This window comes from Bidens hawaiensis, unplaced genomic scaffold, assembly GCF_021521415.1.
Source record: "Bidens hawaiensis isolate Kalapana, Puna unplaced genomic scaffold, B.hawaiensis_p1.1 tig00041099_1, whole genome shotgun sequence".
Lineage (NCBI taxonomy): Eukaryota > Viridiplantae > Streptophyta > Magnoliopsida > Asterales > Asteraceae > Bidens > Bidens hawaiensis.
Genome location: NW_027497262.1, coordinates 40,724 through 59,459, shown reverse-complemented (window position 1 = coordinate 59,459; position 18,736 = coordinate 40,724). Strand labels below are relative to the sequence as shown.

The 18,736-nt window shown below is 36.9% G+C and overlaps 1 protein-coding gene across 1 annotated transcript; it reads right to left on the bottom strand.

Moving 5' to 3' along the window:
• Positions 1 to 13,852: 13,852 nt before the first annotated feature.
• Positions 13,853 to 17,313, bottom strand: LOC143592615 (putative serine/threonine-protein kinase PBL28). Its single transcript, XM_077072498.1, has 7 exons — positions 16,824 to 17,313; positions 16,529 to 16,582; positions 15,844 to 15,957; positions 15,385 to 15,603; positions 15,197 to 15,312; positions 14,840 to 15,100; positions 13,853 to 14,074 (listed from the first exon to the last, which is right to left on the bottom strand). Exons 1-7 carry the CDS (start codon positions 17,311 to 17,313, stop codon positions 13,862 to 13,864), a joined length of 1,467 nt encoding a protein of 488 aa, XP_076928613.1. The 3' UTR covers positions 13,853 to 13,861.
• Positions 17,314 to 18,736: the final 1,423 nt, after the last annotated feature.

Here is an 18,736-nt window from a genome sequence, read left to right as displayed (position 1 = left end):
TGATCACTGTCGGTGTAAGCATGAAGTTCCAAGGGTGACTCCTTTGGATACCAAAGACCCAAACGTGGTCTACCCTTCAAGTATCTGAAAATACGCTTGACAGCCGTCAAGTGGGATTCTCTCGGGTTAGACTGATATCTGGCACACTGACAAACAGGGAACATGATGTCCGGTCTGCTTGCAATGAGATACATCAGGGAACCAATCATTGACCCGTAAAGGTGTTGATCGACTAGTTTTCCCGATGGATCAGGAGCGAGAATAGGTCGCGTAGCGATTGGAGTCATGAAAGATGTTGAGTCCTTGAAACCAAATTTCTGAACAATGTCGTGAACGTACTTCTCTTGGTGTATTAAAGTCCCGTCCTTCTTTTGCTCAACTTGTAAGCCCAGGAAGAAAGTCATCTCCCCTAAGGAACTCATTTCAAATCGCTGTTGCATGACCTTAAAGAACTCCTTGCACAGATCCTCATTCGTGGACCCGAAGATAATGTCATCAACATAAACTTATACCATAATCAGATCACCCTTGACCTTCTTAACAAAGAGAGTTTGATCAACGATTCCTCTCTTGTATCCATTCTTCACTAAATGATCAGCCAGGGTGGCATACCATGCACGAGGTGTTGGTGAAGACCGTAAAGTGCTTTGTCAAGACGGTAAACATGATAAGGATGACTTGGATCTTCGAAACCTGGCAGTTGACTACCGTAGATCTCTTCCTTTACTTTCCCATACAAGAAAGCAGTCTTCACATACATTTGATACACTTTGAAGTTCATGTACGAGGCGTATGCCAGAAAGATGCGAATTGCTAACTAATCTGGCTACCGGTGTATAGATTTCATCGTAATCAAGACCTTCACGTTGCCAAAAACCTTGCACAACAAGCCGGGCTTTATTTCTAATGATCGGGCCCTTGTCATCTTTCTTATTTCGGAACACCCATTTCGTTCCAATCGGTTTCTTATTTTCTGGCTTCTTCACTAGCTTCCAAACATTCAGCTTCTTGAACTGCAACAGCTCTTCTTGCATGGCTTCTACCCAAGAGTTCTCTTTCAGTGCTACATTGTAGTCCTTGGGTTCCACCTGTGAAATAAAACAAGCAAAAAGACATATGTTAATGTTACCGGAAGTACTGCGTGTTTGGATGCCAGCGGACGGATCTCCAATGATGTTCTCAGTCGAATGTCGACGATGAATTGATAGCTGTGGAATTTGGTCAGCATGCTCGACTGGTGTGGCCTCAAGCTCGACGGTCAAGCTCTCAATGGGATGAAAAGCAGTGGTCACATTGATAGCAGCATTTGGTTGAGAATTACTTGCATCTTCCTCTTGATCAACCATGTGTTCCAGAGCAATGGGAACCTCCCATAGGTTGTCGTAGAAAGGGACAACTACTGCTGGAACAGATGTTGTGTTGGTGTTATCAAAAGCATCATTCGGACTTGGTTCAACATGCACATTTGATGCATTGACCTCCATTGCAGGTCCTTGATTGTCTTCTTCTGAGGGAGGTGTGGGGACAGATTCCACCACACTTGGTTCTGCAGGAGGTGGCTCTGCTTAATCGACCTGAACATTTTGATTGTTGTCGGCTGACACATATGAATCAGAATCTGAATCAGTTATGTCTTCAACAACTGGCATTTCAGTGGTGTCGGCAGAGGGCTGCACATTATTAACCGGGGCAGGTTGATTTGCCATGGGTTGTATATTAAGTATGGGTGCAGCAGCAGCTATGTCAACATGTCCAAGATCTCTCAATACAGCATGCATCAGAATAGACTGATCATCAGCAGGTTGAACCAGCGGAGAGACAACCGGGGAAACCATTTGTACAGCGGGAGTCATGTACATTCCACGAAATTTCTTGAACAAACTTTCATAATCAAACATCCAGTCAGGACCATTGTGTGCATCAGTAGGGTTTAATTCTTGCCAATCAATGTTGAAAGACTCCAAGATCACTCTAGTTTTCTTGTTGTAGACCCGATAGGCACATTTGTCGGCAGCATAACCAACAAAGTAGCACTCATCCGCCTTTTCAGCGAACTTGGAGGTTGTTACAACATTTGTTTGGAGTATGGTATAGGGACATCCAAACGTTCTGAAGAAATTTACCCTTGGTTTCGTTCCATAGAAGACTTCATACGGAGTCTTTTTCAGTCTTTTGTTCAGAAGCACATGATTCTTGGTAAAGCAAGCAGCGTTAATGGCTTCACCCCAGAAAATCAATGGTAGTTTGGAATATGAGAGCATTGTTCTAGCGGCTTCAATCAACGTACGGTTCCTTCTTTCAACCACCCCATTTTGTTCGGGAGTGTAAGGTGCTGAGTTGATGAACGATTCCCTTGTTGTGACAGAATTCATTCACCACTTTGTTGCAGAACTCTATGCCATTGTCACTTCTGATACACTTCACCTTCTTGTCAGTTTGATTCTCAGCCAACACAATAAACCTGAGCAGGAACTGTGATGTCTCGTCCTTGTACCCTAACAGAAATGTCCAACTAAAACGAGAAAAGTCATGAGTAATAACCAGACAATAGGCTTTTCGACCTATTGCCAGTGGTTGAATGTGACCGAAGAGATCCATGTGCAACATTTGAAGAGTGGAGGTTATGGAGTTGACAGTCTTGGGTCTGTGAGGGAGTTTGTGCTATTTGCATTTAGAGTAAGATAAACATTTTTCAGCACAATGGAAATATTTTACTGGTAAACCCCTCACATGGTCACCTTTAACCAACTTATTCAAGTTCTTAAAGTTGACGTGACCCAAACATCGATGCCATAAGGATGAATCGTTCTCCGAGGCCTTGGACATCAAACAAGAAGCGGAACGCATGGAATAATTGCTTCTCATGTCCAGGATGTAGGCATCATTGTGCCCCGGAGTACGCAACATGATCCATTCTTCCGAAACTTTAAAACCTGGTTTCAATATAAGACATTCATTTTCTGTAAAAAGGGTTGAGAATTTCTTATCACAGATTTGAGAAACGCTGAGCAGGTTGTGATTGAGCTGTTCCACCAGATTGACCTCATCGAATGTCAAGGTACCATTCGAGACCTTCCCTTGTTTGGTTATTTCTCCTCCAATGTCGTCGGCAAAAGAAACATGTCCACCATCGAATGATTTGATGTCGAACAACAGGGACTCGTCTCCTGTCATGTGCCGGGTGCAGCCACTGTCCAAGTACCAAATACTGTTGACAGGCCATCCTGGCTGACCCTACACACACGAACAACCAGTTAGTGGAGGGTTTCCCGAGACGTACTTGTCTCGGGAAAATTAAACACAAAATCACCAAGTTTAATTTTATGATTTCTGAAAATGTAATCTTTTGGTGAGTCAGAATCTGAAGAGCAATCCCTCGAGGAACTTGAAATATGATTTCCTCGGTTTTGAAATGATTTTCTTGATTGCCTTAATTTTGGTTTAGGCTTAACCACAAAATCTTCTTGATTAGCCTTTGAGAAAACCTTTGAAGGGTTCTTGGGCTTTTCAGCTTCAGATCCCTTAGCTAACCTCTTCCTTTCTCTTTAGGTTAGCCAGAAAGGTTTCTTGGGTTTTTCGGTTCTTTTGGGTCTTAAATTTGTCTCACTGGCTAAAGTGTAAGTTTGGTTAGGAATTTTCTTATTTTGAGCATGAAACCTAGAAAATGTCTGACCAAACTTACTGTTTAGATCTCTTTGTTGCTTATGCCAGTTTTTGCAATGTCTTGCTAGATGAGACGGATTCCCACAAACAAAACAGCATTTTCTTTGGTTGCATTTATAGATATCTTGGTCACTGAGATATGTGTGATAGGGTGATGTAGTTGGGTTAACATTTCTATAACTTGTATTTGCTTTAAAATGATGAACATTTGAAAATTTTGAAGCAAAATAGTTTGAATGTCTGGGTTTCTGTTGAGAATAATAATAGTCACTATCAATCTGATCATATATTGAACACTATTGTTTAAATTTGTATATTGAGAAAATGAGGTTTTCTTTGGTGGCACGTATTTACAGAAAGTGCTTGGTTTTTCATTTTTAAATTTGGATTTTTCTTTTACTAAGTTCTCAAAATTATGATCAGTTGATGAGCAACTCTGACTAGTCTGTTTATTAACCTTGACTTCAATGTATTCATCAAAAACAGTTTCACATTCTGAATCAGAAGAAGAACATTCACTTTCATTATACATATTTGTACAACAGTCATCACCAGCTGTTTCACAAAACCCAGCTTTTGATCCTGACATCAAGCTTCCTAACATTGATTCACACACTTTATTACAGACAGGATTGTTAATCGTTTTTTTAGACCCACACAAGATTCAAAACGGGGTTCTAATTCTCCTTTTGGTTTACAACCCTGGTTAACCTTCCCACAATCACCACTTACATCACCTGCTACACAAGACACGTTGACGTTAGACTTATCAGATGATGGAATTTGAGATTTTGATGACGAGGCAGTAAGAACAAATTTCACTGGTTTTGGTATTTTACCAATACCATAAGCCATCTCTTTATCAGGAGAAGTATTATAGCTGAAATGGGGTAGGCAAGTGTAATTATCGTTCATTGGTAGAGGCACCACTGAATAATCATAACCTAGCCCCGATTTAACTTTAGTACTTCTCTGAGATCTAATAAGATCATCTAATTGTTCAGATGATGCTTCAAATCTTTCAACTTGTTTTTCCTTTTCTCGTTTATCAGAAATATCAAGTTTCAACTTTTCAATCTCATCTTTTAAATTATTAATTATGTTCTTATAATAGATGACATTGTGCTCTTCTTGAAAGATTTTAAGTTCAAGATTTGCAACATCATCGTGATGAGTTTTAATCTTTTCAACATAGATCTTGTCAGCCTTTACATATTCAGCATTTAGTTGACGAAGTTTTGCATTTTCTTTCAAAACTTCGTCCTGAAGATATCTATAATGTGTAACTTTATTCATGCAAGCTTGAGAGCAAAGATTTTTATTTACCTCATCAGAGGGTGATGCATCAGAACTAGCAGCAGTGGATGAGGATACTTCATCATTTGTCGTGAATGCCATGCCAGCCATGTTGAGAGGATTCTGTAGCTCTTGGAATTGATCATCCCAATCCATACCAGTTTGGACCTCCGATTGAGAGACAAGGGCCTTTGAGTTTGTACTTGTATTGCCCTTGTGTGGATGATTCCCAACTCTTTGAGCTGAGCTGCTTGGCTTCTGCACTTCATGCCTCTTTCCAGCAACTTTGCTGTTTTCTTCCTCGGTCACCTCGGTCACACGAATATCATTTGCTAGCTTTGAGGGATTCGTGCATTCTTGTGAAAAGTGACCCATCTCACCACAATTGTAGCATCGTAGCTTCGTCTTGTCAAACCCAATCCTTTTCCTGTCAGAGTCATTGAAACTATCCTTCCCATATGTCTTCATGAAGTTTGTGGCTCTTTGCACAGCCATTGCTATTTGGTACTTGATATCCAGCTTTTCCAGATCCTTTTGATTGATATCTCTCAAATCCCCAGCCTCAAACTGTGGTGGCAATAGATTTCCCTGCAATAATTCTTCATGACATGACAGAAATGCATGAACTATTGAGACATTTGAATCATTCAACAATGGAAGAGCTTTACAGTAACTTGAAGGTTTGCTTGGTTGAGGTTTTGAAGATAAGGAAATCCCTTGAGCTTTTAATGCTTGGGCAACCGCACTGTCGACTGCCTTTTGAAATGAACTTGTACTGGAAGAATCTGATTAATTGCTGGTTGAGATAAAAGCAGTTGGTTGTGAAGGCACACTTGGGGAGTACTTAGGAGTGGTCACAGGATACACATTCTGTTGAGTCTTGCTAATAAAAGCAGTTGGCATTGAGGAAGCAGTACTCACTCCAGCTTGATTCAGAGAACTTAGATGATTGTTCATTCTCATCTGCTCATCCATTTCAAATGACTTGATAGTAGAAATCAAATCACTATTTGTCATGGCATTCAGATTGGTTGTTCTTTTGATCGTGATTGTGTTTGTACTCCAACTGTAGGGCAACAAATTCATCAACTTGTGATTGACTTCAGAGTTGGTTATGTTGACACTAGCAACTCTGACTCTAACCATCAGCTTCTCAAATCTCTTTACCAAATCCAACACAGCTTCACCTTGTCGATGGTTGAACATATTGAACTCTTCCTTCAATAGGGCCTTCTTGTTTTCCCTAATTTCAGCATTGCCCTCAATCTTCTCAACAAGTGCTTCCCACAAACCCTTGGCAGTTGTGTGTTTACGAAGAGTCTTAGTGATCTCATTTGAAAGACAGACAGTTAAAATGAGATAGGCTTTCTTGTCTTGTGCTAATAAGTCTCTGTCTGCTTGATCATAGTTTTCAATAGTCTTAAGTTGTTCCCCAGCATCAGTGCGAGTCACAGGAATATGAGGACCTTGTTCAAAACATCTCATTAGGTCAGTTTCAGTTAATGAGATGTAGTTCATGAACCTCCATTTGAAGTCGGCAAAGTTGTCTTCTAAGGTCATAAACTTAGGAGGCTTCTGAGGAGTTCCCACTTGGTTTTCCAACAACAAATATCCCTTTAACAACTCAGAATCAGTGCTCGTCATGGTTTTGGTAGTCTCAAACTCTTAACAGCCCTTAAACAGTTTAAATTTTGAAAACAGTTAACTTTTTGGCGCGAAACACTTTTTCAAGCGAAGCGAAAAAAGGGTTCAAGCGAAGCGAAAAGGTTAAGCAAGCGAAGCAAAAAAGTTAACAGTAATGCGAAGCGAAAAAGTGTGAACAGTGATGCGAAGCGAAAAAGTTCCAAGCGAAGCGAAAAAGGTTCAATGCGAAGCGAAAAAGGTTCAAGCGAAGCGAAAAAAATTTAAGCTTCTAGAAGCAATCTTTCTCGGGATCTGTTCCACCTAACTTGTCAGTACAAGGTCAAAGGTTGGTACACTGATTTTGATGCCATGAGAAGCGAAATTCTTAACTTGACAATTTTAACACCATTCAACAACCCGTAACAACAAATTTATCACCTTTTTAGTCTAAAACTTTTCAGATCTAGAACTTGAACACTTGTTATTTTCACCAAGAACACTTTCTAAGACATTTTGTGAAAATTTTGCCCGATTCTTTTTGTAATTTTGTGGTTTTTGTGAACTTTTTTGTCTAGAACACTTGTTTTCTTCTTCTCAAGATCAAAACCCAAGGTTGTGAAACCCTCAACTAGTGAGCCGAAGCTCTGATACCAATTGTAGGTCCCAACGCGGTTGGATCTAACAATAATCTTGGATCAACCGAGTTTAGTGCTAGTGGAAATCACACTAAGCCACCTAAGCGGTCTCGGATCTTGAGATGTTATTTTCGGGTAGAGAGAAACAGAGAGAGAAAGCCGAAAGAGAATGAGTTTGCAAAAAGTTTTCTATTGATCAACAATTTACTTCACTCTCATGGCATGCTTCCTATTTATAGGGAAGCATGCATGAGAAATATGTCACATCAAGTGCCCAATGGTCTTTACAATATTATTTCCTTTGGACCTTTTACATTTATAACTAACAACTAAAACCCAAAACATATAGTTAGAATACAAAAGACTAAAATAAAATGAGATTAACAAAGTATACTTGAAGAGGGCTGTAGGCCCCCACTTAACCAACTCCAACAAGTTTAAATATGTTGATTAATTCATAAATATCCTCATTGAAAAGTCACACGTGTCCCCTTAGAAGTTATGGTTTAGTGGAACACTCAAACAAAAGCCTTATTAGAAATCCACAAAACAGAAACTTTAATTCGTTATTTATATATGAATGATCAGAAGCATAATGATAATCTTAAAAAAAATAAAATAAAAATAAAAACTTGATATTTTCTTCCATTCATTGATTACCTATATTGATTTTCCTAAAATATACTTTGAGTTGTATAATTTACGGATGATATTTACTACCAGTTTTTTTTCCTAATTTAAGTATTACTTGTACTGCTTTAGGTTATTTGTTCTACACACGTGTATGATATATGCATATTTTAGATGCATTGATTTTATTGTTTTAGGTTTCCGTTAATTTAAACATATTTAATTTAATAAAGTATCATTATTTTGGCTCGTTTTTACCGGTCCATTTAACCCTTTTGACTGGTCCATTATTTACCCTTTTCGAGCGGTTTGTATTTTGCCCCCACTGATGAAAAGTCTTGGATCAACCACTGCTTCTCGACATGAGTTTTAAACACTTCACAAGCATGTATCGTAGATGCTTATACAAGTATTATATAGATAGAGTTTGTGCAACTTGTATTTTCTAATGCGTAATTGGTTAAGTAATACAAATAATTACATCACTTTTATAATTGATATTAATAAATTCTTAATCACTTATATTTATCAACTTATTGTTGTCTTGGAAATATTTATATCTTTAACCGTCAAATTCTTAATAATTTTTAATGACTAGATGTAGGTTGTTGATATAACCATTTACAATTTGTCATGTCTGAATATTACTTTTAATATAAAAAAGTATGGCTATATATTCAATTCATTTGTGATAATCTTATAGCTTAATGTTCTAGTAACTGGTTAAATGTAACGAGGTCTCTTCCAGAGTTTTGGTCTAGAGTATGTGATTATGTTTCTGGAAACTAATGTGCAATATTGGAAAAGATAAGAAACTGCTTGTAACTAGTTAAAGAGCCGAGGGACTTGGTAAAGACTGATAAAGGAAGAGAAGACGATATCATCTAAATGCTCTTCTCCTTCTTGTCTTCTTTATTTTTCTAGTCTCTTTGATTATGTCCTCTATGACATCTTCTTATTGTCTGAATCTTCTTTTTTAGGTTTGGTGTTCATCTTTTACTTCATATTTTATATTTTCGTCGTGTAAATTTATTCTTGTTAGATATAAAAAACTGTGTTTAAAGTAATAAGAACTGGAATTCTGGCTTCGTGGCAATTGTTATCTCAGTTAGCATGGTACTGGTATGGGCATTAGAGCATTCTCATTCCTTCCCCTATTTTTAAATTCAAAATTACACTAAAAATCATTATGTTTTCCCTCTCTTTTTCAATTAAATAATATTTTTTATACATTTATCATCATTTCTCTTTCTTGACATACAATTACTCTCAAAATATTTTAAAAAAGTATAGAACATGAACAATAACTTTTTGAATATACAGAAAAATCACTTCATTTCTTTTTACTCCACTCATAACATCTTAAACCACTCTCTACATTATAAAAACTCTATTTAGTATTTTTAATAGATTGAAGATTGAATATGAATGCTCTTATAAGCATATCCAATAAACCTTCAGGCATATACAATCTAAACTATTTTATACTTGTGTATAGGTACAATTAGAGTTATCTAACATTTTCACAAGACTAATATCAAATTTTGCTTTGTAGTTTAATCTAAACTTACAATCACATTAGGAAACAACACAAACGTGTGGCACATATTAAAAGCATGGCTGAGTAGGATCGCAACTCACTCATTAAGAGACCCAGTCAATAATGGTCCACACCCCTTAAGGCATCAAAATATCTACCTACCTAATATTTTCTATCAAATTCATTGTATTTTATTTGCATAAATCTTTAGTGAAATATTCGTGTTAGGTGAAATATGTAGAATGGTCTATGATAATGAGACACATTCAATTTTATGGACATAAGTTAGTATATAGGTGTGAAGTTTTCTAAATACAATTGATTATCCACAACAAGATAAGAGATTAGAGATCTTTGAAATTACACAATTTGATTATAAAATAATTTTCATATATTTCGTTCAATTGATAAGACTAGGGAATAAAAATATAAAAGTTTCAAGATATATTCTAAAAGAACATTACACTAAGATCTCCATGCTTTCATCACATGGTGCAAAAAGGGGGATAAATATATCAATTCTTTTTTTCTTTAACGAATTTTATATATAACGAACTAGCAATAGCTAAACAAAAGTATAGTTATATGATAACAAGCGGATTTTTTATCCACTCGGTCCAACTAATATTACACTTTCTATCTTTGTATTTTATTATCGAATATGAATAAATAAGAATAGAATTGAAATGAGATATTTCTTACTTTCTTCGTCCGAAAAAACACTTCATTCCAAGTTCACCAAATAACCCACTATGCAGAAAGAATAGCGCCATGAATAAATATCATTTTGTTGCTCGTAGTCATAACCCAAAACATATCCATCCAGATCAAAATACCTGAAACAGAAAAAACTTACAAAAGTGGTAAGTCAAGCCAACTGCAGATTGCTTTCCAAACTTTACTCGCTATCCCACTTTCTTCAAATAGATGATCCAAATTCTTCTCCGATTCCGAAGAAAAAGGACATAGAATCAAGGGAACATCAATGCCCTTATTTGCAAAACTTGTTCGAAAAGGGAGTCGATTATGAGAAATTCACCATCCCCAAATATTTACCTTAATATTAATAGGAATCAACCTATTCCTCTAATAAAAGATCAAACTAGTTCGCAATGAAACATCTTTGGTCCGTATCTAACCAAAATAATCTCGAGAACTTATCCTGAAGCTTGGCACCCCCTAACCACCACACTTCCTCCCAGAATCCAGTATCTTCCCCGTTCCACAACTTTCTTTTAAGAGTATTCCAACTAATTTTTTTTTATCGTGAAGAATATTTTTACTAAATTTGACAATTCGATGCCAAACTCCTGTACCCGACCCTATATCAGTTCCGTCGACAACTCCACCCTAATTCTCATGAAAACCCTTAATAATTTTAGCCCATAGATCATTAGGTCGATTAACTAGTCGCCACCTCCATTTTTTAAGAAGGGCCAGATTAAAAGCTTTTAGACTACCAATATCAAATTCAATAATTTGAATGTGAATTTATCCACTATTTTCAGCCAGCTTTGCACATTATTCGTATTGCCTCCCACCGAAAGCCCTAGATAGACGAAAGGTAACTTTTCTGGCTTACACCCGGTTAAATGAGCTTGAGATGCAACATTTTCTTGATCTACTATGATCTAAAGCGATTTGACTTATGGAAATTCAGTTTTAGCCAACTTGCTAAATAAAAGCAACTAAGCATCTAAAGCAAAGAACGGATATTATCTAACGGCCATTCCCCTGAAAAAATGGCATCATCAGCATACAACAAATGTGAAATAGACACCCCTGCATTTCCCACCTTAATCCCTTTATATAAACCCGTTGCGGAGCTCAAATATGTTGTAGATTATGTTGGAAGTAACTTCGAACTCTAAGTCATAAGTCGGTCATAGTTGGCTATATTTCCTAATTACGTCATGTTTCCTAATTGTATTGTAATTGTAATTATAATTATAATTGGTAATGTCTTGGCTATCAAGTTAAGTTAGTCTATATAAATCAAGTCATGGTTAGACATTATAGAACGTGCGAGATGCAACTGAGTTAGAGTTCATCAAATAAAACGTACACAGTAAAATTCAATAAACGTTATACACTATTAAGATTTAAAATCAATTAAATTACAATCACTTGACGTGACAATATATACAAACAAAATCATTATTGTTTTAATAATAATATATATATAAATAAAAAGAATTAATACGTGACGATATTATCTTGTAAGCTAATAAGACGTGGTTGGTTTCTATCTTCATAAAACCAAATACGCATGATATGACTTAATGTTGATTGGTTTAGAAAATGGTCCAAACAAGCATGCTTCAATTCACCACCACAACATCCTAATGTTTCTTTCGATCTTCTTCAAAACACTTCTGCCTTTTAAAGATTCCGTCGACAACAAGGAACAAAACCATAGTTCAAGGTGATTATATTTTCGATTTTCATTACAGGTCGAGGGGGATGTTTGAGGTTTCAAATCATACGACGTCACGTCATGATGTATCGTGTGACCATGTCAATTTCCTTTCATAAAGCTTGTTTTATTCCGTTCGAGTTTATGTGATTTATAGAAGAAAAAGAAAAACGCCCCGATTACAATACATATTAGAACTTCGAATAAAATCTAGCTTAACAAAGAAGAGTAGATTGATCCACGCTATCATAGTGGTTACATGTTGGTTTTATGGAAGTCGAGAAATAATATGACTTTCAACAATAAACATGTCTCACTCGCTAAGTTAATTGGTTAGTGATATAAATGCGACGTATTTCTTATAGGTGACGAGTAGAATCAAAATGACTGGCATGGATAGAGAGAATTGGTGCAATTTAGTTAACGATATGCAAGATTTGCATAAGGTATAGTTAAATCACATAGAAAATTAACGACCACGTGTGTGGTTACATTTGTAAATCCGTATTTTTACTTATTGTTTTAAGGCATATTATATCAAATGTTAAAGCAATGGTTTGATGATTCGATATAGTATTTTAGTATGGTAATTGATATCGATCTTGTTATCGTGACTAATTGTATGCAATTTGAAGTAACTATGATTAGATAAGGAATATTGATGTGTATCCTTTTGGGGGGGGTGTGTGGGGGGGGGGGGGGGGGGAGGATGAGTAGATTAATCCCTCCTTATCGAATTCTCTCTTGTCGCCAGCATCATATCAGCTTATCCACATTTTATCCCTAACCATCATTAAAGGGCGTAATGCGTCTTCTTTTTCTATCATCCCAAATCATTTTTTATTTAATTTATATAAAAAAACAAAATACTAAATTAAAATGAAAGACGAAAATGGAGGTTTAGGGAGCTCGGGCTATGGAAGCCGTTAAAGATTAATTAAAACGGGATTGATACTATGATGTCGGATGGTTTAGCCGCAGGTATCGATCAATTCCTAAAGCCCATCCTGCACCACTCCGTTCATACTTAGACAAACAAAAGATGAAAACTTTTATGGAAATTGTTAGAAATATTAGTAAACAACTATAGCCATAATTAGACAACTAGGCACTAACCCCCACATACATAAAATTTCTTGCATAGCAACCTAGTTCTATGAATTATTAAAAGATTAAACAACTTTTTATTGCATATCTATTCTAAAAAAAGTTATACTTAAAATAGAAATTTTATTTTATATAACTCAAGTATAGGTCATTGAATCATGGGGCTGGTGACCTAGTAGTATAGACAAAGTTCTAGGGTTTGAGTCCTGAAATTGAAAATAAATTTAGCTATAAATAAAGTAAAGGCTATTGGATTTCCTATAAACGACTGATTTAGCAGAATCGCTTTCGTTGTGATCGGAAATTTTTTAATCTCATAAATCGGATGGTTTGAGCACCCTTAGGCTGAAGAGTATGGGTCACCCTGGCTCACTAGTGATATTGTTGATATAGCTCGGATGAGGTCATTGAAACACCGCGCCCCCAACCCTAGGTCACTAATGATATGATCCGCGTGATCACCCTCATGCTCATCAGTGTAAGCAATCATTTTTTTTTTGCTTTATTCTTTTTTGTATCTAAATAATATAAATAAATGGAATGATGAAGAATGAATAACATGGGTTGAGTGGTGGAGTTGAAATGTTGAAGATGAAGGGAAAACCGATGTTACTCTGATGTGATGAATGATCCCAAATGATGAAAAGTGACCTATAACGCATAGCCTTTTAATGTTCCGTTGATATGCTGGTTTTTCTTCTTGTTTTTTTTAACAAACTTTTTATTAGAAAACTAAGTGATATGAAATATGTATACCAAGTGAAGATGCTTGTGTTGATGAGTTAGCTCATTAGGTTAGGGCTTAAATGTGTGGCTAAATAATATAAGAGCTATTATATTACCCATTATCCAAGTATTTTCAAATGTTCAGTTAAGCAGAAATTGGTGTTACCAAAACTGATTGTTGGCCCATTGTATGACACAAGTACTAGCATTAATTCACATTGTATGTTAAGTAGTTCTTGCAGCCATGACTCTAACCGATATTTTGTGTGCTTTCTCCAATGTCTCGACCACTTGACCCATTGTCGGTCGCTCTTGCTTGAATCCCGTGCATGACATTGCTAACTTAAACATGATTTCGAATGCTTCTGTTGAGTATTCACCTTCAAGTTTCGGATCAGCAAATCCCACTATGCTTCCGCCTCTCGTTAGTGACTTCGCCTGAGTTATTAATTTAAATATAATATTGTTTGCTTTATTAATACAAGGTATATTGGTTTTAAATAATTCTAACTATTACTTTTTTGTCACTGCTGGTCCTACTAACGAAATAGCTGGTGATAGTCCCACCTTTTAACATGTTTGCTTCTAACGATCCACGACTAACGGAAGCATAACTCTGTTAGTCTCTGGTTGTCGGAGAAACGATTTCGAATGGAAAACTTCTTTTTTCGCCGGAAAACTCAACATTTTCGTCCCAAACTTCTTTGAAGCCTTGGATCGAACATTTAGGAACCTTCTTTAGTAAAAACCTCAACTGTTGAGTCTGCCGGAAGCCCGGAACCCTAGGTGGTGGTTGCAGGAAAACGCCTTTTTCAGGTGGAAACCGTCGGTGGTGTTCACATAGTGGTGGTTAGCGGTGGTGGTGTTCGGGTAGTGGTGGTCAATGGTGGTATTCAAGTGGCGGTGGTGGTTGTCGGTCGACGACGGTGGTGTTTAGGTGGTGGTAGCGGTGGTGCTCATATTGAGTTTTCCGGAAAAAAGGAGTTTTCCGGCAAAAAAAAAATGTTTTTCTGGTGGCTGGAGACTAACTAAGTTACGCTTTCCTTAGTCATGAATCGTTGGAAGCAAGCATGTTAAAAGGTGGGACTGTCACCAGCCATTTCATTAGCTGGGACTGGCAGCAACAAAACTGTGATAGTTGAGATTATTTAAAACAAATATACCTTTATACAAAACCAGAATCACTAACAAGTGAATACCTACCATTCTCACTAATGACATAGGCTTGCTTGCATTCATGTTAATAACTTTCTTTCCCGAGAGAATTTGTAAAAGCACGATTCCAAAACTATAAACATCACCTGCTGAGTTGACTTGACGGTCACTTTGGTACTCCGGGTCAACATAACCGAATGTTCCTCTAACCTCTGAGCTTGCATATGTTTCTCCAATGTCAATAACCTTAGACAATCCAAAGTCCGAAAGCTTGGCCTCAAAGTTTGGCCCTAGGAGTATGTTTGTTGGCTGCAGTTTTATACAATGTTTTAACTATTTTTCATTAACCAACAAGAAACATAAATATTTAAGATTATGAAGGTAGGTTCAATCGATCATTCGAACCTTAATATCTCGATGAACAATGCAGCCTTCTGAATACGTGTGGAGGAACCAAAGTCCTCGAGCGGAGTCTATTGCAATCTCAACCCTTTGAATCCAAGACAACTTTTTATTCTTTCCTGATTATGAATAAAGTCATCAGATATATGATAAGTTAAGTATATATGTTGAAAAATGGTTTAAAATGTTACCAAAAAGCCACTCTGAGAGATTTCCATTGACACATAGTTCATAAATGAGAAAGCATTCATCTCCATTGTCACAACACCCTAATAATGTAACAAGATTCGGATGTTTAACGAGTGCGAGATTCTTAACTTCCCTTAGAAAAGTTTCTACAAACTCCTCGTTGATGATATGCTTGATTGCAACGCGTCTTTTATTCGAGAGTCTGCCTCTATACACCTTGCCTGTTATTATGCTAACAACAAATTAGTGTTTGGCCATTGGCTGTTCTTGGCTTGGGCCGGATCGGGCCCTGGCCGACCCAGTTTTTTTGCTTAGAGTGCAATTTTTTCTATAAAATAAAAAAAATTATGAGAATTAAGTCCTCCAGCCCACCCAAATTATTTGTTCAAGATTCGCTACTGTGTTGGGTTAAAAGTTGTCAAGTTATTCACATTTATAAATATGTTACGCCTAATGGTTACCTGCCGTTCCTTCACCAATGTAGTTTGATTGGTCCAAGTTGTTAGTCGCATAATGGATCTCCTTAAGCGGAACTTTAAGATATTCAGACTTCTTTGGTAGATCCCGCTTCGTGGCTGTTAAACAAAACATATAAATTTACACATGTTTGTATTTGATATCTAGTGTGTTATAGCTAAGACAGCAGAGGTACCATCTTTTGCTTTTGCACGCGCTTTCTGACATCGTCTTACGATGATATATACGCAGACTACCACGAATGCTAAAATCCCTGATAGCAATCCAATTATCGCTGTTTGAGCAACAAAGAAATTAGCCTTTTAGCATGATTCATATTAGGTCTTTTTAGTATGAAGCTAGCTCGGCCTACTTGGGTGGGTTGAGATTCATCGGGCTTTGTTTTCTAAAAATTTTTAGAAAAAAACGACGATTTAAAAAAAAAAAAAACAGTTCAAACCGGCAAACTGCTAATTTCGGCATGTCCGGCCCGATTCACCTGATGTGGCAGTTTGGTTTGCCGGTTTGGGAACTGTAGTTAGTGTTTCAATCCAGAACTTTTTTTTTAAAACTGGTTGAACCAGATTGAGAACACCCGTTTCATAAAATAAAAATCTGTTCAAGTATCCCTTGTAACATTTTTATTTTACGCGGTTACAAATAAAATGAAATATAGAGAAGAGCATATACCATGGGTATCCTTCTTTTTTTCTTGTGCACTGGTTTCAGCATATGCTCTCAAATCTACAAAGAATGATAAGAGGCATAGTGAGTATCTCCAAAACATAAATCATAACTTGAAAACAACATATTGTAACAACTTTTTTCGCAACTTGCGGTTTTTCTTATAACTTATGTACAACCAACACAATGTAAATGTTATATGCCATATGTTTGTATGCTTTCCACATAACATTACCATTGATAACATCGCCGAGACATCTATGGACGTTCCGCACCCAAATCAAATCATCGATCCTACTACTTGTCAATGAGGTCAACACTGCAAACCGGCATAAATCAGCATCTCTATCTCCACCTTCCGTCCCTTGGATCTCCTTCCAACTCTTTACACATTTCCCACACGCCCGCTTCCAGTAACCACCACTAGAACCATGATCAAATAAACTACAACTCGTCGATAAACCTATAACGTCATCACCAAGCTTATTAACCACATCTTGAACCATTAAACCCGAGCAGCCTTTTACACCATTGGTCATGGTTAACTTATCGAATCCACAAGTAGATACATCGGTTATGGTATCCTTAATCTTGTTCAAGCAACTTGTTTGTTCGGTTGCATTCAAGTAGATTTTCCCGGTCTGATTTGCACGCAAAGCTAGTGCGTCGAGGTAGATGTTAAACGGTTCTTTACAACATTCATCTTGTAAAAAATCATTCCATGTCCCTTCTTCACATGTAGAGTTTAACGCGCTTGTAATGTTCTTAAACTCGAGTGGACATTGAGACATTGAATTATTAAACCACAAGAACAAGAAGATGAAGGATGTATGAATGATCTTTAATTGAGAATCCATCAACATTGATATGTTTTGCTAAAAAAAAATATGGAGTTTGTTTATAGGGAAAATGGTTAGAGTGAAGAATGTTGTTTGATTTGTAACTATTGGGCACAACGCCAAATCACCAAACTTTATAATACATTAATAATACAAATATTATTATTGTTGTCCGGACATTTTTGTAGTCATTGGAATGACATATATTGTTAGCGGCGGAATATGTTATGAAGGGATATCCAAAGTACTTGATAAGTTTATAATACAAGGGTCAATGGTTGTACCTTGAGTTGTGATAGTTGTGCCTAGAGGCAGTTCATGCCAACTAGTTAAAAGATTCAGCACATAAGGTTTCATGATCTAGGATTCCATTTTGAGATATCCAATGAAGCATATCTTGTATAACATTCACATAGCATTCGGCCAACGAGACAAAGCGGGGTGGTTCACCGAGTTCAAGTCACAACGGCTTCTGACTAAAATGAGTTTGGATTGGACTGGTTCATTTAAGAAATAAAATATGTATCCAAATGGATTGTTTTGCTCCATTTGTTTTTACGTCAGGCTAGTGGCAAGCGAATTTGAGGCGACCATGTTAATGGTGGTGGTGGTGGTGGTGTCAACCACGACCGATAGGTGATGGTAGTAAACATAGGTTGTGGGTGGTGTTGATTCAACGACGACCGATAGGTGATGGTAGTAAAAATTGTTGGTCTTGTGATGAGTGGGTAAAAGAATGTATTTTTAATGTCTAATATAGTGTATCTTAGCTACTTATATATATCAAACACGATTACTTTGAGATCTTTTATGATTGCAGGTGTTCGGTGCTTAATGAAGCTAAACGGAGCTTAATGGGAGCTATTGGGATGATACTCGAGAGTTAATACGAAGATGAACGAGGCTGATAGTCAAGATATGGAGGAAAAATTAAGAAGACCAGACAGGCCGCAAATTGTGCTGTTAGGGGCGCAATTTGTGATCCTGTCTGATAAGAAAGGCCGCAAGCAAGGCGCTGATCAGGCAATTTTGGATAAGGAGGCCGCAAATTACAGCCTAGTTCGTAAAAAGACACTGATTTTAGGTTTTTGCCGACATATATAAATATAACTTTAGGGTTACGAAAAAGAGAAATCTCCCAGCCGTTTTGGGGTATTAGGAAGCCATTTCCACCATCCTAACACCTAACAAATACCACAATCATCCATGCTTTCATCCTTCCACACCATAATCAAATTATTCAAGATGAAGATGCAAGGCTACAACTTCTGTGACCATTTCCGGGAGTAGGGTATATATATTATTAAGAAAGAAAAAATAGATTTTAATAATCACAATTATTGAATATTTGCAAATAACAGTTTCAACTAAGGAA